The sequence below is a fragment of the Heliangelus exortis genome, chromosome 14, assembly GCF_036169615.1.
Source record: "Heliangelus exortis chromosome 14, bHelExo1.hap1, whole genome shotgun sequence".
Classification (NCBI taxonomy): Eukaryota; Metazoa; Chordata; class Aves; order Apodiformes; family Trochilidae; genus Heliangelus; species Heliangelus exortis.
Window position 1 is genome coordinate 479,336 of NC_092435.1, and position 22,421 is coordinate 501,756.

Genomic DNA, 22,421 nt, shown 5'->3' on the forward strand with positions numbered 1-22,421 from the left:
ACCCACTGCTAATCAGCCCCACTTTTAAATTCAAGACACAGATGTGAGCACTGCACAAGGTCAAGATTTTGTTCACTGTGAGACAAACCAAAGGGCTTGGAAAAAAAAAACAAAACACAAAACCCCAAACACAAAACCTCATCAGTCCACCACTAGCCGGTGATGTCTGGTGTATAACTGCAGAGGTACCTGTACAGGTGCCCTTGGCAGTACAGAAACCCTGACACACGTGGCAGGGAACTGATCCCTCCCTCTGCTTGTGTCGCAGCTAAAAATGAAGGTGTTCTGCTCAAACCTCACCCTTCATCAACACTGATGAACCCCCCCACCATTCCCAGGCAGCAGGGCTGCCCCAGGTTCCCCCCACCATGCTTTGGTTTGGCCACCAGCATCCCCCATGCAGGAGCCACTGGTTCAGCACGTGCTGGGGTGACAGACCCGGTCCTGGGGTGACAGTCACACGAGCCCAAGTGTCTGCACAGGATGGGCTCTGGCTGAAGGGGCACAGGCACTGCAGCTGGGCTGGTTTTGCTTTGTTCTGCTCCATTTCTGGTGCTGGGGCTGCAGCTGCCCCGTGGGAGCTGTGAGCTGAGCAGCACAGCCGGGACCCTCCCCTCCGCAGGGCTCCCTGAGCTGCTCTGTCCCGGGGTCACGGTGACTCCCGTGCCCTCCACAACAGGAATCTCAGCCAGCTCTGGGGTTTGCTCCTAACCCAAAATTGCTGCCAGCTGCCAAGGGCAGGGTGAGCAGGGCCCAGCCTGCCCCGTGTCCCTTCTGTGATGGAGCAGAGTGACCGTGGGGCCATGGTGGGGACACGGCTGGCAGGAGGAGGGATGGGGACCTGGGGAGGAGGATGGAGGTGCTGGGAGGAAGGCACAGAAGGGGTGTGGTTCTTTCATCCCCCGTGGGAATGGGAACGTTTTACCTATGGCTTCCAGAATCTTCAGAGCTTGGGCCTTTCAGGAGCTCTCTGGCAGAGTCCAAGAGAGGCTGTGAAAGCCCTTCTTCCACAAACCTCTGAAAATATAAGGAAAATAATTTATTAAAAAATCACAGCTTGTTCTGGTTTAAGACATCTCCTGATTTTTTAAGCCAATCACAGGATTTTCCTGGTGCCCCAACTCCTGATTTATGGGTGTATAGGCAGAGGAACACTCCTGATGGCTGCCAAGAAAACGTCTGCTGCAGAGAGCTGGTCCTAAATCAGAGCATTCGGCTGGTTAATTGTGCAGCGAGTTGGGACAGAGAGAATTATGGAGGTTAAAACTAGGACTCTGATCTTGCAAGAAGTCCTGTGTGGGTGTATTGCTGTGCCTTGATGGGTCTCTGTGCAGCACATAAATCTAAGATGTCACTGCTTCACTAAGTGCATTTCAATTCTAAATTTATCATATAGATGTGTCTACTGAAGTGTGCCTTTAACCTCTCAAATTCTTCCTCTGGGAAGTCCTTGCTGAGGCCCAGTCACAGTCACAGTCCCAGGCTTTGAAACTTCTTGGTTTGCTTCTTTTCTCTGTATAAAAACCTGAATAGTTTCACTTATGCTATATTTTTCTTGCTCGGATGAAATCAAAACATTTTCCCCCAGAAAACAAGCCACGCACCTGTGTGTTGGGACACCAGGATTGCTGGGACAGCCCCTCGGTGCCCTTTTCAATCTGTCACCATTTTCTACAAGGGCTAATAAAAAAAAAAAAAAACAAACTGTTCCTTTCCCTGAAACACTGCTGCTCTGAAGACATCCATCCCTGGAGAAAATACAGCCCTGAAAGGAAACACCAGAGAGACGAGGAGCCCAGAAAAAAAGGAAAAAAAACTTGCTGCAGTTCCCATCCTGGTGTCACATTTCCACTCCCATCCCCTAAATTACTCCTGACAAACCTTCACCCTGGCCTCCAGCTCCCCAAAGGCAAATCAGCCCCAAATATTCCTGGGATGAAAAGTGGGAGAAGGTTTCTAATCAGGCCAGAGATGAGATATTTCAGCCTCTGGGATGCTGGGATGCTGATCAAAACCTAGCTGTGGCTGTAAGGTGGGGTTGGGACACACAGAGGGTCACACCGCTCCCTGTGCTGGTGGCAGGGAGGACACAGGGGACGTGCCAGCCCCAGCTGGAGCTGCCTGCCTGCTCCTGCCCTCCTGCCCTCCTTCCCTCTGTGCCACTGGGTGCTCCCCAGGGCCCAGCCCATGGTCCCTGGCTTGTGCTGAGCCCTCCTAAAATCAGGAATTTGGACTAAGCCCCACAAGCCCTGGTGCTATAAGGAGCAGAGGGAGGGTCCTCTGCCAAGCACCAGAAATTAGCAGCCTAAAAAGGGTGTGAGTGTGAACACTCCCCCTCCTGCAGCTGAAGATCTCCAGACTACTTCTCTATAAATTCAGGCCCAAAAGCAGGTTGCAAGATTCCCATTCAGGAGAGAAAGCTGTTTTCTCCCAAGGGAGGTTTTTTTGCTAAATAAAAGCAAGGAGCCTAAAGTCCAAACTAAGATGGATGGCAAACAGCTGCAAGGAGGGGAAAAAGACGCCGGAGAGATGGGAAGAGGCTGGTGCTGCCTCTGCAGTCATCATAAACACATAGCAAGGTGCTAGTGCTGACAAGGAAGAACCAGTGAGCTGCAGTTCAAAAGGAGAAAATGTTTAACAGACACACACTGCACAAACCCAGCACCCCGAGCACAGGAGGGGGCAAGGGGTGCCATGGCCTGGAAAAAGGAATGCTCAGACACTTCTTTTTTTTTTCTTTTTTTTTTTTTTTTAACTTCATGGAAACTCTATAAACACTGAAAGTAATCTACACTTCTACATGATGGGAGGGCACTGCTGGCTACAGGGGCTGTCACCCCCAGCCCCCACCCTGCAGCTGCCCCACAGCAGGTCCCGGCATTTGGCCATCAGCTGAGACCTCCAGCACAGACACTGCTGTGACAAATGGCTTTAAAAGGACACAATGAAAGATGGTTCTAATAAGTTGCCTACTCTGGTGTTTATAGCATCAGACTCCAAACCACACTCCCACAGAGCCGAGCAGCCAGGGGAAGCACCAATGGGACGGGCAGGGGAGGTTCAGTGGGGTGGGATGCCCCAGGGCAGCGTTTTGGGAAAGAGCCACCTGACACCTCTGGGACAGCCACCCCAGGAGGTGACACAGTCACCAGTCCCCAAAGGGCAGGCAGACTCACCCCGCTAGACCCTGGTACAGCAGAAGAGCTGACTGTGGCTGTGCACAGGGTGTGTGCAGCACAGTCCAGCCGTGGATATCACACCTTTGCGTGTTTGCTTTTAAAGCCACTTTCCTGTGCAACTGTTGGAAGCAGGAGCAGGGGAGGGAGCAGCAGGAGCACCACTGACGTGACACGTGTGTGTCCCGGGATTACATTCAGCCCTGGAGCAGCCAGGTGTGGGATGCAGACACATGGGATGCAGCTCGGGAAGGACGGCAGCAGCATCCCGCCAGCAAACCTGTGCCAGAGGATGGAGCACCCGGCAGCAGCTAACAGGGCATTTGGCTGCTGGTTTGGGAATGCTCCCAGCACCCAAGGAAAATCATTCAAAACAGGGAAGCTGCCTTTGGGCTGGTGAGAGGAAGCAGGGATGCTTCTGACTGCCTGTTTACAGGTAAACACTACAGCTCAGGAACAGCAGCTGGGGACAGCTAGGACCACAAATAAGCCTCTGCTGTTAACAAGGGTGGTCCTGGCAAGCAGAAACCTTTCCACACCCCAGGGGACCATCTACAAAGTCACTGCTGAGGAAAAGATACTGGACACCTCTTGGAATGGAAATTAATGTAAGAAGAAAACAAGAAACTAGGTGCCTCTTGGAAAAATTGTGGGATCTGACCCATATTCAGCGAGTTTCAGTTCCTTGCCACCTCTGTGCTGGCTCATCAGAACAACCCCAGGACCAAGACTTTTTGGTGGGCCCATGGGAAGCAGATCTGATGGGAGAGAGGTTCAAGTGGGATGAGGAGGAGAAGGAAGAAGAAGAGAAGGAAGAGGAGCACCTGCCACCTCCTTCTCCCAGCCACCCAACCAGTGCTGCCCAGAGAGCTGCCCCACAGAGGAGATGAGGAGATGTCCCACAGAGCTCAGCACAATGGGCCCCCCAGATCCTGTCCTGCCTCAGCACAAGAGGTGGTTCCAGTCACATTCACTGCTCCTGCACACTGACAGACACACTACAGCTTACTGAGCGAGGAAAACATAACATAAAGGAAGGAGCTTCTCATGGAAGGGGTCCAACCCAAATTCCAGTCACTCTACCCTTGCACCCAAGCACAGGGAATCAGTCCCTTGTGTTCCACTCCAACGTCTGTCCAAGGTCATCCTTGCCAAGGTGCATTCCCCAAAAAGCGAGCAGGTAAATGGCCACTCCTGTCCTCCACTGTCCCTTCCACAGCCCGTCAGAGCTCACCCAGCCACCTGCCAGGGCACTCACGAGCATCCTGCACAGCCTGCACAGAGAGGAGTGGCTGGAGGGCTGGAAACAGTTCAGCACAAACATCTGGGGAGGCTCTTCTCTCCATCGTTACCTCCGACTCTTCTAATTTCTCGAGCCACTCATGACAGCTGCTCTGAAATTATCGTTCAGTAATTCAGCTGCTCTCCAGGGGCACTGGAACTGGAAAAGTCTTAGCTGTGACATCCATTTCACAAGCACAGAAAATCTCCTGGGTCCAGCTGGGATGAGGTGGTTACAAAGTCTGGAAGAAGAAAACAAGCATGTTCTATGCAGCAGTATAAATTCATCAGCGATGGCAAACCCCAAGCCTAGCGACTGCAGAGCTCATGTTTACCCCTGGGTGCTGCACCCAAGAAGCTCAGGAGAGGCAGCAGAGGTGATTCCTCCCCCCTGAGAAACCAGCTCCCCACCCTGAAGAGCCTGGGCCACCTCCAGACACTTATCTCTCCTTCTGCAAGGGTCTCCTATAGAAAGGACATTGATCTTTGTTTTGAGGTTCCTGTTGTCTCCACAGGCCTCCTGACATCCCATAAATGCTGAATTTGTGTTACATGTGTGCTTTTGGTTTCTAATTTGATTTACTGTCACAAACACATACCTTTAGCCTCAGCTCTCATCACCTGGGATCCTGCCTTGTGGTGAAGAACTGTATGTAAGGAAGTGGAAGAAAATGAATATTGCAATAAGCAAACTCAGATCCACAAATCTACCCAGAGGGCAGGGTGACAAACAAGGCAGGGATGTATTTTTCAATATGAGCAAGCTCACTGTCAATACTTCCAAACATCATCTGTCACTCGTGTGCAAACCTGCTTGCCCTTTTGGCAGAGGATGGTCATCTTAAAGAGTGGGAAGCTGAAGCTTCTCTGAGCAGATTTTACACGGGGAATCTGCTGCCACAAAGCACAGTGCCTGCAACCCAAAGCCCTGCCTGGCCCCAGGCTGTCCCTGTCACACCGTGCCTCTAGCTGGAGCTGTGCCTGCACAGACCTTGTCTGCAGGACCACCCACCCTCAGGGTCTCTCTGATCAGCTGCTGCAGACCCCTGCCTCCTCCTCCTCCTCACTCCCATGATTTTCTCTCTGCTCTTTTCAAAGGCTGAGGAGTACAATGTTTGCTCTGCTGGCTTGGAGCCACACACAGACTGACGGAATCCATGGATAGGTAGATCTGCCTTACTGAGCAGATTTACATTTCACTTAGCAAGTCTCTGTCTGGGTTCCTGTTTTACACTTTGTGCTCTTTGCTCAGTTCCAGCATTTTAGCTGAGCCCTGTCTTCCACCCACGAGCCTGAGGCGAGACGGGTCAGGGCTGGGGCTTCCCGAGGGCACTGGGTCTGCCCCAGAGGGAGCAGCAGGGCTGCTGTTGGGGACATGCCACCTCCCCAGGGACAGGCTTACTTGCTCGTTCTTCGGGAAGCCGTCTCAAAGAACTTGGTCCTAGAGGCCACCCTGCAAAGAGAACAAGAGCAGTCACTCCAATTATTCCATCAGGCAATTTTTAACTTTGATCTCCTCCTCCGTGCCAGGGAAAAGAGCAGTGGCATTAGGCACTGCAGACCACCCCCCTTTCTGCTGAGGCAGCAGCCCTGCTCCTCATGTTCCTCCCACGGCAGGCACAGCCCCCAGCACTGCTGACAGACACGGCCACCCAGGGGCAGTGTGCCAGGTCACGACCCATGTTTTGCACGGGTGTCACTGCGGGCAGGGTGAGCCCTGGGGTGGCCCCTGCACAGCCCCAAGGTGGGGGTGGGGGCAAAGCACGGGGTGAGGGGGTAAGCACAGACCTGGGGGGCTGCCCTGCTCAGGTGGTGGGAACAAAACCCATCCTGGGTGCACAGCAGCAGTGAGCTCAGCAGCAGCACCCAGGTCACAGCCTCCCCACCAACCAGTGCTGGATGCTGGGCTGAGATCCCCATGAGTTTTGTCACCCTTTTTTCTTTTTTTTCTTTTTACAAGTCCCCCTAGAAGCCTGCAAGGTTTCTGTCTCTTTAAGCTTGGGAGAGAAATCTGATGATGAAACTGTGCTCCCTCCAATTTTCCTGAGAGACCCAAGCTGGATCTTGCCCTCCCCAAGGGAGTATCTCCTTTGAGAGGCTTACTCATAGCCAGGCAGGGGCCCTCCGGCTCCACTGGCACAGAAGTAGCAGAGAAGGTGATGGGACAAAGCTCAGTCCCAGGGCTGTACTTGAGAAGCTTCAGAGCTTTGTTTTTCCTGCAGTTTCCTTTGCTGTGGCCATACTCCCCTCCCGGGCTTTACCTGCTGCACAGTTTTCCAACATGACACCCAAACCCACGCTGCCACCCGTGTAGGAGGAGACATCTGACTTACACAGAGGAAGGCATCTCTTCTGCTGTCCCTGCTATCAGATCTGGCCTCTGCTCCAGCCTTGGAGGGACAGGAGTCCTGCAGGGGGGGTCTGGAGGTCTGACGGGGGGCCGTGTTATCACCGGCTTCTCGCCGTGGGACCGCGGCTTGGGGACCCCCTCACAGTCACCTGCAAGGGTCAGGGTTACCAAAGTTACCAACACTGAGAGGGAAGCCTTGGGGATAGATGTTTATGAAGAGGGATTAAACAAGGTAGTGGTCTTAATTTCTGTCTGTGTGTCCCACCATCCTGCCTTTGACAGCAGCCAGCTTGGACAACTCGATTGCTGCAACTCCTTACACAAGGCTTTGCCAGCCCCTTACCTGCTCCCCCCATCACCCCTAGTGCCAGCTCACACACCAGTCCTTCACCATACCAACACTCTGCCATACTTGCATTTGTGAATGCTGATCCTAAATTTTCTGCTTGGTGAGCTGTGTAACTCGAATTTCTCAGCAGAAGGCCTGGTTTCTAACCCTTCATCTTATTCTTCTTGGCTTCCCCAGGTTTTTCAAACTGATCCCCAGGTTGTGCACATTAGAGCTCAGTACAGCTTTCCAGCCCAGACCTGGGAGCACCAACATGGATGTGATACAACCTTACCACCACTTTGGTGTTCTTACACAGAGGGAGTCAGAGGATCAGCACAGCCATTTTATGATGCTGTGTCTGCAGGACATGCTGTCAGCACTCTACGTGTGATGATGCAAAACCATAAAACTAAATGCAGCTGACGTATCAGCCAAGATTAAAAGCCATCTTACTGCTCCTGCAGCACATTTCCACACACCATTTATGTGACAAATGTACATTCAGGCTGTCTGATGTTTCTGCTCCCAGATGGGCCCTTCCTCTTTCTCTCCACTGCACACAGGAGTCATTTGTCAAGCATGCAGACCAATTTTAATTTCTAAATAAAGGCTTGTGAAGCTGTCAGGGTGTGACAGTGTCTGAAAAGCACTGGGGAGTTCACAGGAAAAGCTGGCGAATTGCAGATCGCAATAAATCTTCTATTATGGTCATCATTCTGGGTATATTTCATAGAACTCAACACCAAGCACCCTGTTAGAGCAATGTGTACTGTCCCGAGAGCACCTCCTGGGCACATGTCTACAGATGCAGCCTCCTGCCCACCTTCCCCCACAGTGCCAGCTCAGCTCTGGCGCCAAACTAATTACATCTACCTGTAGTATACTTCTGTGCCTGAGGTTTATTAGAACACAAATGATAATAGCTACCTCCATTTAACACCCGTGGATGCACGGTTACAATGAACATTCCCAAAAAAAGCCTCAGTGGGACGGACACTGTGTCCCGGGAGGCCTGACAGATGAAACTGTTGGAAATTAAGATCTGAATGTGGCTCCTGCCATTTTCCTGACCTCTGCTGAGGAAAGTGCTGGCAATCCAGAGTGCTTACGGCTGTTAGATGGGGTACAAACTGCGTTGGGTTTAATGGTCTTCATGGCGTTACTCAAGGCTGAATGTTAAGAGCTGGGCTGAGGTCAGCACAAGCAGGAGCTCAGCTATGATGGGGGCTTCACAGGGCACTGGTGGCACCTGCCTGGCCCAGGAGAGGAGGGGTGGCAGTGGTACCAGTAGTGGCACCAGCACCAGCACTGGGCTCTGCTGCTCTGAAACCCCACACCCCTACTCAGTAACAGACCAAGACTCTGAAATAAAATGGGACAACTCAGGAAACCAAAGTTGGGTCAAACCCAGGTGCTGTTGGCCCCTGCCCACATCTGGAGCTGCTCTGGTCTCCCAGCCCCTCTTGCTGAGCTACATCATGAGGACTGCAGGTGGGAAGCCCCCCAGACGGCCACCCCGGGGATGACCCCAGTGCCAGCCTCCCCCTCACTCACCCTCTCTGCCGTAGACCCCCGGCCGGGGTGCCGGCCTCCTGGCCTGCAGCGTGCCGGTCCTCAGGGCAGGGCTGCCCACCACCCCGTTGGCAGCCTTGCCGGCCAGCTTGGCTCCTCCATCCTGCAGCCTGGCCACCAGCTTCCCCACCTCGGCCTCGGGACGCGGGTCAGGCCGGGCCTCGGCCGGGGGGCGCCCCAGATCATCCCCCCCGGGACGGGGTGCGGGTGGGCGACTGCGCTGCAGCGGCCGCGGGGCCTCCGAGCCATTGGGGGTCTGGACCTGCCACTCTGCTGGGGACACAAGGGGACAGAGCCATGGGGACAGAGCCATGGGGTAAAAAGGGGACAGAGCCACGGGGACAGAGCCACGGGGTAAAAAGGGGACAGAGCCACGGGGACAGAGCCATGGGGGTAGGAGGGGGACAGAGCCATGGGGGTAGGAAGGGGACAGAGCCATGGGGACAGAGCCACAGGGTAAAACAGGGACAGAGCCATGGGGACAGAGCCACAGGGTAAAAAGGGGACACAGCCAGGGGGGTAGGAAGGGGACAAAGCCACAGGGACAGAGCCATGGGGGTAGGAAGCAGTGCAGAGCTCTCCCCTAGAGCTGAGGGACAAGACCCTCACCCTGAGCAGAACACAAAGAGTGAGTGGCTCAGGCAAATGCTAAGCAATAAAACTGAAACAATGCTGAATATCTCAGCATATAGTTACACGTTTCTTTTAAATATTTAATAGTCTTGCTCATGAGAAGTTGAGCACCATGCTTTTACATCCCTCCAAAAGTCATTTGTCTCATCCCTCATCTCTTGCTGTGTAAGAGACCCAGGCACAGGATGCTGAAGCACTGACATGAAACCTATTGTACCCTGCAGCCCTGGTGCAGTCAAACATTAATGCTTCTGCTCCCAGCTGGGGGAAACATTCAAACGTTAAGGACATTTCTATTGACACAAAAAGTCTTGAGATTTTAAAAAGAAATTTGAATCAATCATGTTTTGCCAGTGCCAAGAAGTACAATTTTAGTTTTAAGCCTAAAACATCATCAAAGCTCTGAACACTGTAACAGAGAAAAAGACTTCTCATCCCTTTGGCAATGCTGTGACCTAGGGCACAGACTGCAATGGCAGTTAGAGCAAATCAGGTGCAGAGAAAGGATCTTAAAATTATGTGCCCTTGAGCATGATAATAAGGGCCTCACCATTTCCTTACAATCAAATCAATTTAACAGCAGGGTGCTACTATGTCCTGAAAAAAGTGCTTCAGTGTTCTTGCTCTGGATGTGGAAATGCCAGTGACTGGGCAGCCCTGCAGAGACTGATGGGCTCTGGAAAGAAAAACCAGCCTGAGTTTAGCTAATGGAGAATGCTGCAAGTAACAGGGAAAAAATCCCCAGGGAGTTCGAGTTGTGAGGGCACACAAGCTACGTGTGAGCATCTCTGTGCCCTCCTGTCCCACTGACCATCAGACAGTCTGTCTTCAGCATCCACAGCCTGGGAAGTGCAGCCCTGCTGCTGGAGAGGTGCTGAATGAGGAGGGGGAGAGGAAGGAACGGGGCAGCAAACAGCTGGACTGACCTCCACTTTCTTCCACAGAAGCACCAAAGAAGACAGGTCTTTCCCTCAGAGGGCGTTTGGAAATGGTGATGGGTTTGTGCCGCCGGGCAGTCACCCTGGGAGGAGGCACTGGGGGGGCTGTGGTGTCTTCTGGGGGGCCGGAGTAGATCTATAAAGGCAGAGAGGTTGAGATGACCCCCCTGTCCCAGCAGGTCCAATGACATCCTCAGAGGCTCCCTCATGAGCCTGCTGTCATCAAAAGGCACCTGCAGCCCTATGGTCCCAGCTCCTCCTGCCTCTCTGGAGCTCACCAGTGCTCCCAAGGGTGGGCAGCACCCAGGAGAGCCCTGGCTGCTGGGGGTGGAGCTGGTGGCTCCACAGATGTGTCCTGACACCAGCTTTCCTAGGGACTGCTCTGCTCTGCACCTTGTGCTTCTGCCAGAGACTGCAGCACTACACTAATGAACACAGCAAAATCACAGATACAGACAAACCACTGCATTGTTTCAGATTTAATGCTAAAAAACCCTTCAGCCTTTGATTTACAGTAAGTGAGTGGCACAACAGAATTACCTGAGGTGAAATACTGGCATGAGAACAAAGCTGCTGAGGAGCTTTATCTCCTTTTCTCATTGGTCATACGGAACCTATTTGGCTGGGTTTAATTTAGAGGCTCTTGTTTGTGTCAGTGCTTTTTTTTTAAGAGCTGAAAAGGAATTAAGCTTCTGGGCAGACTCCTGAAGATCTGAAACACCTCATTAACGACCAAACCAAACTGCTCCTGTGTTTTACGGGTATTAACTGAATTTCTATCAGACTTTAAAGAGTGAGTTACTATGGATGCAGTGGCACGAGCTGCTAAGACCCATCCTGGGAAAATGTGGAGCTGGTCCCTTCCCAGCTGGTAGGAGATGACAACTCAAGCCCAGAGGACAACATTTGGTGTCAGCACCCCCCAGGGGCAGGGTCACTGCTCCTCCAGAGCACACTTTGTCATGGAAGAACAATTGTATCGTGTCACCCAGAAATATTTTTAAATTAAGGCATTTTACATTCTGATTTGATTAAGTATGCCACTCTTGTAATTCAAACCAAATCATGTTCTTTCTTCTCCCAGCCAGAGAGCAGTTCTGGGAAATCAAGATGGGGGATGAGAGAGAAAAATACGCCCCTGCTTTAGCTGCTGGTGCTTAAGAGCAGCAGGGGCTCTGTCCTTGGCAGGAGCAGTACATCTTCTCCACTCCAGAACACAAAGTCTGGTGTGTTCCACCTGCCTGGATTCAGATGAATTTGCTGTGACATTAACAGTCATGATGTAATAGCAGCAGCTCACATAGTATAGCAATGAATTACCTGCAGCAGGGCAACTTTGTCTGAAACATCATTCCTGTAGATCGACAACACTTGTTTTTTTTGAGAAAAAAAAATGTTAAGTTCCCTATGGATGCTTTTACAGATATTACAGAATGCTGTTTCCATGAGATACTTTTCAGCACCTGGAACCTGTGCTAAAACCCACCTCAAGCTCTGCTTTTTAAGATGTGGGTGCAGACTCTGCTTTCCTTCTTCCTTCCAAATGAAAATCCAAGTTAAATAAGTTGCAGGTACAAAGGTATTTACAGACTCTCATGTTTAGAAGGTTTGTACAGTGAAGGTTTTCAGAGAGATCAACTTATTTAATTTAACCACGGAACTGAAATGTAAGCTGTAGAAATAGTAATTATCCAACCAGACTCAATGAAGAGTTACTTATTCCTCAGACTCTTCATATTGCACCATATAAACCATACCCCCTTCTCCTCCAGACTCATTTACTGTGTTTGCTCATGTATGAGCTAAAGACACTCTGATGCTGAACTTACAAGCTCTATCTAATAAGTGTTACTGACCTCACCTTATCGCTGAAGAAATTAAAAGCAAGCAAAGAGATGTCTGGTTTAATTAAAGATTTAATTCCATCTCTTAGAGGTGGCAGTGTAAGGGGTGTGTTGACTCAGCCTGGAGCCCAGGCTGTACAAGGCAGGAGGACAGAGGCTCTGGAGCAAGCTAAGTGAGGAGCCCAGCACACAGCTGAGTCACTTCTGCTGCAGGAACTTATTAAAGAGTTTGCAGAGACCTACAAAGAAATGGGTGTGTGACTTTCATGAGCCTCTCGTGTGGATACTCAAAAGCCTCTCTGAGCAATTTCATCCCATTTCTCAGGTTCCAGTGCTCAGCACCACTACCAACTCCCATGCCATCCATCTGGTCCCTGTTTGCTTGCTCCGACTCCACGTCCACTCTTGCAAGAGCCTTGCCCTTCCAGCCTCAGCCTCCTCTTCCTTACCCAAAAAGGGGGCTTCCCTTCTGCATGTGTGCTGGGAGCAATACCCCATTCTCCTCACAGCAAACAGCATCCTTTAAAGGATGGCTTCGACCTTTCCTGCCTCTAAGACAGAAGAGATTGTTTGGACATTCTGTAATGAAAAGCACTATGAAAAGCTGAAAGCCCAAACTCGCTGCTCTCAACCCAGGAAAGCAAGCTGGTCCCTGGCACGCTGGTCTGAATACAAATGCTGCTCAAGTTTTCAGATATGAATACACATCTTTATCACCCTCCAGTCCCCCTGCAAACCCTCAGCTCTTACATCAGATAGGAGGAGGAGAAAGTGCCGGTACAGAAGGCGGTGGAAGATTCTGCTTCCCATCAGGAGACAAAATCCCACCTGACAAAAAGCTGTTGTCTACATGTGGATCTTCAGCACCTGCCCCAGCAGATAACCCAGACCCGCATCCAGGCAATGCTCACAGGCAGAAACATGCAGCAAAAATCCCAGGAAAGGCAAAGGCTGCAGGAGCCTGGCCAGGCTGCACTGCCCGGACACCGGCGGCTCCTGCCCACACCACCTGGGACCTGGGGATCAGCAGGGCAAAGGCACAGCACAAGGAAGCTCATTGGATCCTCTCTGACACCAGCTATGCTCTGGTCTACCTTCAGCAAAGGATCAGCTCCTGTAATGTCCAGGCATAGAAAGGTGTTTTTTCAATTAAAATTCCTCCTATTTAAAAAGAACAACCAAAATCCCTAGACTCAGGGTTTCCTGCAGAACTAGCTAAAGGCAACAGTGAGGAACAGCTCTGCTACACATTTTGTTTCCCTCTGAAGCATTTCAGAAGAGCATTTTATATAAAAAATCCCAGTCCCAAGGAGGCTCCAGAGCTTTGCATCGTTGCCATAGCAAGTTTGCCCGAGCAGGATGGAGCAGCCAGGAGCTGCTTCCCTACCTTCCCAAAGTGCTCGATGAGGATCTCAACGACAATGTTTTGGAACTTGATGTTCATCATTGCTGCCACAGTGTCCTCCTGAGCCCGCATCAGGGTAGGTCCAAATATCACCCCCATGTTGGAGGGGGACATCAGGTTCTCTCGGCTGTGCTCACATATGCTGTGGAGAGGAGGGAGAGAAGGAAAAGGGTTTGGTTTGGTTTGGCTTTTTTCAAACAAATCTTATTCTAAGCAATAAAAAAGGACACAGGAACCAGTCATTTAATTTTTTTCCATTTTGTTTCAGCCTAGTTTGGTTCCCAAACCCACCAGACATGTTGTCTCTTGCTGTGACACATGTTTGCCTGGGACAACTCCCACTCCTAGCTTCTCTTTTAATGCTGCAATGAAAAGCCATTGCACGACATATACACAAAAGGAGTAATTTAAATTGGAATATCCTATTGATACACAACTTGACTTTGGGTTTTAATTTTTCCTCTCTCTGAAGGACTGAATGCAGGGAGCACACTTTGGAGGTTTTCAATAAAACTCTACACAGCACCTTCTGCCTGAAAGAACCACTGTTCCCACCACACAGAGCTCTCTCTGTCCAGCAGCCTTTGAGCTCTGGAGGAAGGTGCAAGCCTGTGGAGCAGCTCCAAGTGCTGCTGAGGCACCAGCCACCTGGGTGGGCACTGCCAGAAGGGAACCAGAGAGATCATGCTGACATGGAATGAACTCTGGGTTTGCCTCGCAGCTCTGGTGTTAAAGAGGTTTCTGTCAGCACGGGGAGGGGGGGTACAGAATTGAAGTGCAAACACTTCAAGGAATGACCACAGCCACCACAAGCAGCCATGTGCACGCTGCCACTTCCATAGAAAAGCTTCTGAAAGCTTCTGTGGGTGAGAGGCAGGATCCCAGCCAGCCCTCCTCACCCCAGAGAGGGGCTCAGCACCCAGGGACACACACTTGCCTTCCAGCAGCAGGGTGTGAGAACCCCAGACCAGCCCTGCCTGGTTCTGAAACATCCAGCTTTGGGAAGGGTCCTTCTGCAGGGCTCCAAGGCAAGCCAGACAGGAGCCATTGCTGCTCTGAGCCCTGCTCCTTACTGACCACACACAGATTGCTGCCTTGCTCCTGAGCTTCACCAGGGCTCATCACAAGCCTCTCCCGGGGGTGGAGAGGGCAGAGCTTCCACACTGAGCCTTTGCTTTCCGTGGCAGGGAGACAGGAAAATGCCCATTTCCCAGCTTAGCGCTGGTGCCACTATCAACAAAAACCAACAAAACCCAGGATTTTCAGTGGATCACTGGCAGAAGCAGGTGGAAGCAGTGCTGCTCAGTGCCACTAAGTGTCCAGCACGCCTGTACAAGAGCACAGGCTGACGGGCTGAAGCCTTCATGATGCTCTAAGGGCTCAGGACACTGAATTCATAGAGCTGGAGATAACAATCAAAGCATGCAGCACACTCAGCCCACAGGCACAGGTCCTACAACCCTTCTCAACCCCAGACCTAATGTTCTTGTTAACTGGAGTGAGAGGTGACAGGTTTACAGCTCTGCTGACAGAGGGTGTTTTTGTTCTACAATTATTTCCAGCTTGGTGTTTGTCAGAAAGGAGATGAAAGTGGCAATTAGAAAGAGAAGCATCACTTAGTGCACTGAGTAGCAAAGACAATCTGCAGCCCAGACATAAATTCCTAGAGGTACTACAGTGGATATAGTTTTGCAAACCTGACAAAAAAAGAAAAAAAAAAAAAAGGCTTATTCTGCTGATTCAATTAGAACAAAACATCTGCTTACTTGACGAGGTGTTGTATGAGGAGCTCTAACATCTCTCTGTTCTTGTCAGGTAGTTTATAGACCAGTGCATGAATGGCTCCCAGCCTGTAATCCAGGTTCTCAGATTCTGGAAAGAGGTAACACAGAGAAAAGTTTGTGCCCATCACTTTTCAAGGAAATACATAAGAGAAAGATAAAGCCAAAGAAAACCTGTGGGAGCTGTTCCTTGTGCAGAGTGGGGCTGGCTGGCCAAACCCAGCCATGGGAAGCAGAAGGGAAGTGAGAATACATAGCAACGGGGTAATTATTGTGAGAAACAAAACAAAGTGGAAAGAGGGAGAAATGAAGCCTGAAAGGGAGCTCAGGGTCACACTCTGCCTCTGAGCAGGGCTGGGTCCCCCCCTCTGCACCATGTGGCCTCCACGCTGGGTCTCTGATCAGCCCCGAGAGCTGCAACACCAAGTAACAAGGTAAAATGTCCTGCAGGAAAAAAATGGAGTCTCTGACCCAAAGAGGTCACCCTAAGAAGCATAAATAATCAAGAAACAATAAAATACTCAGTGTGAAAAGAATAGTGTGGGATCTTGGTAGCTGAGAAGCTTAATGATGGAAGTATCTGAGGGAGGGTAGGGAAGGGATTATGGGTGTGCACATAAGCAGCTCTGAAACGAATAAATCTTGGCCTCAAGCACAATCAGTAGGTGGTGGAAAATCTTTCTTTCCAAGAAAGAGCAAGTGTTAATTCCCCAGAAGTCTGAAGTGAGGAAAGGTGGGTGCTCTCCTCCCCTCTTGTTGACTTGGAGGAGGCTGGGGATGTGAAGGATGCTTTAATCCAGAGGGGCTGAGCCTGCCATGGATTTCCAAGTGCCACCACTCTCATACTGAGGGAGATGACCACCTCCTTGTATCCTTCCAGCCTCCAACCCAGCGTGCCAGCTCCCAGCAGGCTCTGAGGATGCAGCCAGTGCAGAATTCTTAGGGATTGCTTGAAATGGCTACAGCAGGAGGCTGAAGACTGGTTGGGTCAGCACAGGTAATGCCCTGTCAGTATATCCATGTGACTTGGCTCATCCCTGTTAATACTGGCTAGGGCTTAATCCCAAGGGCTGCAGCAGAAAAATGTCTTTCATGTAGTGGCAGACACTTTGGATTCAGCACCCCAGGACAAATTTCATGACGTAAAGGAAGCATCTATCTATCTGTGTGGCAACAGCACATCCCATTCCCTTGCAGGATTTAAAATAAATACAGTCATACTATGGAAAAAACAATTTTTCTGGGACACTTGTGCTGGTTTCAGGTTAGTTGACGTGCCCAGACTATCCAGACCCTCTGAGAACACGAAACCCTGTGAGAGGAAAGAGCACTGTGGTGGTGAAGGCAAGAAGAGAAGAAATCCTACCACCTCCCTTGCAGATTTCATCACTCACAGAGGGTGGAAGGGGCAGGACAGGGTGTGAGTGATGCTGCTGGGGCCTGGCTGGGAGGGCAGGGCAAGGACTGTCAGTGGGGCAGCTGAGGGACTTACTGGCAGCCAGGACCAACTCTTTGTGGAGCTTGTATGTCATGACGGGCTCAGACAGGTTCCTGCAGAGACCAGAGAGAGCACTGAGCTCTGGCAGGGCAGCACACCCTCAAAGATCAGACAGGCAAACAGACAGGCAAACCTGCTCACCCTCTGGCACCAGTGCTTCCCAAAGGCTTCTCCCCCCCACCCACTATTATTTAAACAGCTTTTCCACAGTGGGGTTTCTGCAACAGGCATATTTCCCCCCAAAAAAAAAAAAAAAAAAAAAAAAAAAAAATTAAAAATCCAACCCTCTTCCTGAAGCCTCTGTCACACCTTCAGCCTTCCCAGCAGCCAGATGTTAACCCCTGGCAGTTCACTCTGCTTTCTGCCTGGATCAGCCCCAAGCTCCTTTGCCCACTGGGGGCAGGCAGGACCTGCAGCACTACCTGAGATAAAACTTCAGAGAGCTGGTAATTGTCTTGATGTCCCAGTCACCACTCTGGAGATCCACATCCCCCGGACATTTGGGATCTGGAGGAAGAACAAAGGAGCTTTTAGAGAAGGCACATCTTGAGGCTGTAAATAAATCCCAGGCTCTCAGGAGGGGTATGCTCTCCAGACAAACAGAGCTACACCAGCACATGAAGAAAGCTGCTGGTTCTCATGGGTGGGAAAAGCAGAACAGTGCCAGTGCCAGCATGTGGGAGAGGCTGAGGAGCAGTGCTGATTGGGGCAGGGGAAGAGGCAGAAGGTAACATTTAAGCAGTGGTGAAAGGCTAGTGAGGGCATATCCTCTGAAGTTGTTTTTCCCCCAGCACAGCCAAGGCTGGCAGAAACGACACATTTCAACAGATCCAAGACTGGCTGTCTGACAGCCAAAGTAATTGAACTGTCCAGCTCCAATCCCTCCTTCACAGCTGCTGCCCAAAGGCTGCTCTGGAAACATTCCCTCTCTCTGCAGGGAGAAGAGGGAGCTCAGGAGGAGGCATGGCAGTGAGGAAGTACAATTTGTTCCTGCCTACCCTCACCAACCACATCATGTCTGTGGTACGGTTGGAGAACAGGGGGCAGCTGGACTAAATAAACAAATGGCACTGGAAACAAAAAATAAAAATTAAAATAATATCTCCCCTTATTGACTGAAGTTCAGGATGAAAACATTGCTGCAGCAGTTGCTTCTGTGCTGCTGGACTTCCCATCCTGAGTTTGTACACAGTAGGGTGGCACATGGTCAACCAGACCAATCCATACGAATCAAAATCAAAAAAGAAGCCACTCACTGGTGGGACTCAGAGGAGAAGACCCCAGAGCTGCTCACGGGGAGGGTGAGAATCAAGAAGCAGTAACAGCTTAGGCTCATAATTTGTCATCAGGCAAGTGTAACTGGATAGCTGTCTGCAGCCCTGACCCCTGGGAATCACACACAGCTCCATGCCCACCCAACCAGCCAGGTTGATAAACAACAATAGTCAGAGTAAACAATAGTAAAAGCCTCTGAAAGCTACATTAGTGCCCACTGCCTGTGTATAAAGCTGACAGGCAGCTGACAGGCTATAATGAAACCCGGGGCTGGGTGCAGGGCAGGAATGCACAAGCTGCCATGTCACCCACACACTGTGTGCAGACAGGAGCCAGCCCAGCTCTTGGGGTGACAGCCAGGAGGGGCTGCCTGCACCCCACGGCCCTCAGCATCCCACACACTGTTTAACAAGCCCTAACCATGAGGTCTGTCCCCCACTGCCTGAGCCAGAGCAGGGACAGGGGCTGCCCTGGAGGGAAGGCAGTTGTGGTGGCTGGGTGAGCAATGGGTCCTGCTGTCACTGTCCCCAGCCTCTCGTGCCAAGGCTGGGAGCTGCTGTCCAGACAGAGGGCTTGGGCTCATCTCTTTCTGGATGACAGGAATAAGTCCCCAGCACGTGACTCAAAAATGCCTGAATATTTTTAGCAGATGATGGGAGAAGGCTTGACCCCGCTGCCCCACGGTCACTGCTACTCACCTGACTTCAAATCCAGGTTGCACCACAAACCCAAAAGTGCAGTCCAAAGGCAGAGGAAAGAGACTGGGTTGCAGAAAAAAGCCCAGAAAAGGGGAAGGGGTGGCTCAGAGGGACCCCGCTTGACATTTCTGTGAAACCTGATCTTAAACGATACAAAAACAGGACAATCCAGTTGCAGGGAAGAATTAATTCTTACCGAAAAAGGCGTTCAGCAACTTCTGCACCTGAATATTGCTGCCAACAGTCCGGTAGATGCCCTCGGTGGTAATCCCTGCGCAGGAGAGAGGCAGAGAGCCTCAGCCCAGGCTCTCCCAGCCGGTTCGAAGTCCTCAAGCCCCATCTAGTGGGGCTCCGCTCACAGCTCTCGGGCTGCGGGCTCATCGCAACCGCGTCTGCCCCTGGCAGCTGCCCGGACAGACCCAGCGTTCTGCTCTCCTTAGCATCAGCACCATTCCTGATGCCGAGTTGGGCCCCTTACCTTTCGTTTCCACGGCGTTGATGCATTTCCGAACGAACTTGAAGCCGACCTCGTTCAGCTCCACTGTGGCAAAGAAGAGGGGCAGAGGGTGAGCTACGGGCACCCCATCCCTGCCCATACCCCATCCCCCCCCGCACCCAGCCGGGGCCACGCACCCCTCTGCATCCCGCCCACCCTGCCAGGAAAACACAGGCATTCTTTCAAGCCTGAGAAGGAATTCTGAGTTCCATATGTTCTCCGTTTTTCCTTGATTTTACTGTGAGTTATGGCACTGCTCCCTACCCCCTTTCTATCTTTAGTAACAGCAGTGTAAATCAGAGCTCCACCACGTGTGAATTTGTGTCTGATAAGGAGTAGATTAATCACTGCCAGAGCACTGCAAAATCTGCAGTTAAAGCTCTTCTACATCGCAGGAATGTGTAATTTTTGCTTATCTGCTTGACTAGATTAAAAAGCAAAAACAATGCAGCTTGATCCATGGAGTGAAGCAGAACACAGGCTGTTGTTCCAGCCCATTACCCACAGACCATCTCTGTGCCCCTCATGAAGCACACAGACAGTCAGGATGCTTTTCCACACACATATTTCAGCTTCTGTCACCACAGTACTACTTCTGCTATTTATTCTAGCATATCTGGAAGGACTGTCCAAGCCATAATGTGCCATATCTTTCTATTCAGTGCAAATATTTGTACTGAAGTTCTCCTAAATGTCTATGCTGCTGTTGGTTTGGAATTTTGGGTGTTTGGGTTACTTGGGAGGAGTGGGGATGGGTTTTTTTGCCTATCTGTTATATATAAACAAACCATTCCATTGGAAAAAACTGCCACAGGGCACATCTAGGCCAAGTCCAGCCACAGCAGAGGCCATGTTGGCCAGCCCTGTGAAATCACTGTTTTCAGCAAGTTTTTCATGATTCTCTCTTCTCTGAGCAACAGCAGTGAAAAGCACAGAGCTACCTTAGCTCTAACACAGGAATGAGTAAAGAAACCCTTCAGCACAGACCCACTTGGAACTTTATACTGAGGGGTATATGACTGGAAGTCCTTCCAGGGACAAGTACATGGGACGGGAGCTGCAGGGAACTGTACACCCCCTCCCTATAATCTTTTCTAAGGGAAATGTCCTCAAAATCCCTCACTGATCTTGTTCCCCCTCTGTTATTTTGAGGTTTAGAGGTGCAAACTGAACTCTGCACCCTGCTGGTTCTTGCTAAATAAAAACTTCGCATTGCAATCAATAAATTTTACTGTTCACAACTCTGTCTTATCTGGCCTCAGTATCAGACACCGTGCTGGAAAGGGAAGCAGTTACACTGCTGCCAGGGAGGGAACACACAGCCTGCTCAGCAGAAGGACGAGTGTATCTGCAAGGAAATGCACTGCCCGACCTCCAGACAGCTTCGACAGCTCAGAGAACAGCAAGAGGAGTGACTCACTTTCTTCCTGCTTCGTGATGGGACTGTGGTAGATCTGAAAAGGGGAGAGAATGGAGGAGGAAGAGACAGAAACATAATGCAGGGTGATTTGATGTTTATTTGTGAAAGAAAATGCAGCACCCCACAAATGACCCAAAGCCAATCACAATGCCCTAAGGAGATGTCATTTTGTAATTGATATGAGCTTTTGCTGACTTCCTACATTTCACTGGAACACCTATTTCTAGGGAAGAAGTTTCCTGAGCATGAAACTGTCCTTCAGGTACCCGTAAGAACAGCAGCTGGGCTGTCTGGCCCACAGGGGCTGAGGGTTTGTTCGTTCCTTTGTTTGCTTTTAAAAATTCGAGTGCCAGGACAGCCCTTCACCCCACACAAACCCACATTTTCGCATGTTTTTATTGACGATAAAGAGGGGATGCTGTGCCAGCTGTGTGCGGGAGCCCTTGGGGACCGTGCCACCCCCGGGACCCGCCGGCAGAGGCCACTGCTGGGCAGCAGATCCCGGTACCAGCAGCAGCTCCAGCACTCACCGGCTCCTTCCCGTCCATCGCCTCCATCCACAGCCTCCGGTTCGCTTCCGACAGCGCCTGCAGCGTGATGGTCCCGGACCTGCGCGGAGTGCACCCGGGGACAGGGGGGCAGAGGAAGGAAAAGGGCTTTTTAATAACCAGCAGAGCGGGATTTCCTCCAGGTTGGCGGGGCTGGAGGGCACCGGAGTACAAAGCATCTCACCTTTCATTGGTTTCAATGTCAAAACAAAACCTTTTGTCTATGGAGTCCGTCTTTCTCCTTACACAGGATTTCAGTGTCAGGTCTAAGGTGCCCTAGAAGAGAAAACAAAAGCCAAGGTTAAAGGAAAGAAACACAGGAAAAGGTTTTGGGTGCCTCGGCAGCACCCTTGGGCCCACAGAACTCTGGGCTCCCAGGGGGTGCCCTGCCAATCCCATGGCTTTGCTGCCAGGGACACAGAGGCTCCTTCCCACATCAGTGAGGACAGAGAACAGAGGCTCTGGGAGCCAGGCTTCCCTCCTCAGCCACAGAACATCCTCAACTTCACAGCACTGCCCTGCAAGCCAGTGTGAAACACCTCAGCAGCAAGCTGTGTGGCTCCACCAAGCAGGAACTCTGCTATCAGCAAACATCACCAGGCAGCCCCTTGCTCTTTGAGGCCAGGACCTTGCTCATCTGTTACCTGACACCACTGGGTCCTAATTTTTATCAGAGTTAATCAGCACTACCCATCACCTACAGTGTTAAGGGACCAAACAGCTTTACACAAAATACACAAAATTAATCAGCACTACCCATCACCTACAGTATGCATGGACCAAACAGCTTCACACAAAATACTTTTTAGAATAATCATCATCATAGAATGCTTTGGGTTTGAAAGGACCTTAAAGACCACCTGACTGAACAAATCTAGCGTAGGTGGACCCTGATGAAAGACTGGCACTGCAGGGCTGTGCTCAGGCCCTTTGCCTTCATCTCCTTTAATAAAGAGGCATCACCTGCCTCTACAGCAGAGTCCAGTTGTGACATGATGGTGAGATCTCCATGACTCTGCAGGGACTCTGAGGAGACACCCAGGAGACCCTGCAACCAACCAGACCCAACCAGGGCTGAGGCTGCAAACCTGGAAGGTGTTCACCACCCTCTGTCACAGCCTGTCACACCTACAGGAGCTCTGGCAGAGCAGATCCAGCAGATGCCAGCCAGGCTG

General features: G+C 51.0%; 1 protein-coding gene across 2 annotated transcripts in view; it reads right to left on the minus strand.

The window, feature by feature from the left end:
• Positions 1-2,723: 2,723 nt before the first annotated feature.
• Positions 2,724-22,421, minus strand: part of OPHN1 (oligophrenin 1) — a 46,690-nt gene continuing 26,992 nt past the window's right edge. The window contains exons 10-24 of one of the 2 annotated variants that reach the window (XM_071758103.1): positions 21,431-21,522; positions 21,229-21,307; positions 20,699-20,732; positions 19,261-19,323; positions 18,979-19,053; positions 17,232-17,316; positions 16,804-16,862; positions 15,297-15,402; positions 13,513-13,672; positions 10,270-10,417; positions 8,693-8,980; positions 6,791-6,956; positions 5,860-5,910; positions 5,057-5,104; positions 2,724-4,699 (exon numbers count right to left, since the gene is read on the minus strand). In XM_071758103.1, coding sequence (XP_071614204.1) covers positions 5,065-5,104; positions 5,860-5,910; positions 6,791-6,956; positions 8,693-8,980; positions 10,270-10,417; positions 13,513-13,672; positions 15,297-15,402; positions 16,804-16,862; positions 17,232-17,316; positions 18,979-19,053; positions 19,261-19,323; positions 20,699-20,732; positions 21,229-21,307; positions 21,431-21,522 — 1,446 coding nt within the window. In that variant the 3' untranslated portion in view covers positions 2,724-4,699; positions 5,057-5,064. Of the gene's footprint in view, positions 4,700-5,056; positions 5,105-5,859; positions 5,911-6,790; positions 6,957-8,692; positions 8,984-10,269; positions 10,418-13,512; positions 13,673-15,296; positions 15,403-16,803; positions 16,863-17,231; positions 17,317-18,978; positions 19,054-19,260; positions 19,324-20,698; positions 20,733-21,228; positions 21,308-21,430; positions 21,523-22,421 lie in introns of both variants that reach the window. The other variant, XM_071758102.1, reaches the window with a different exon arrangement.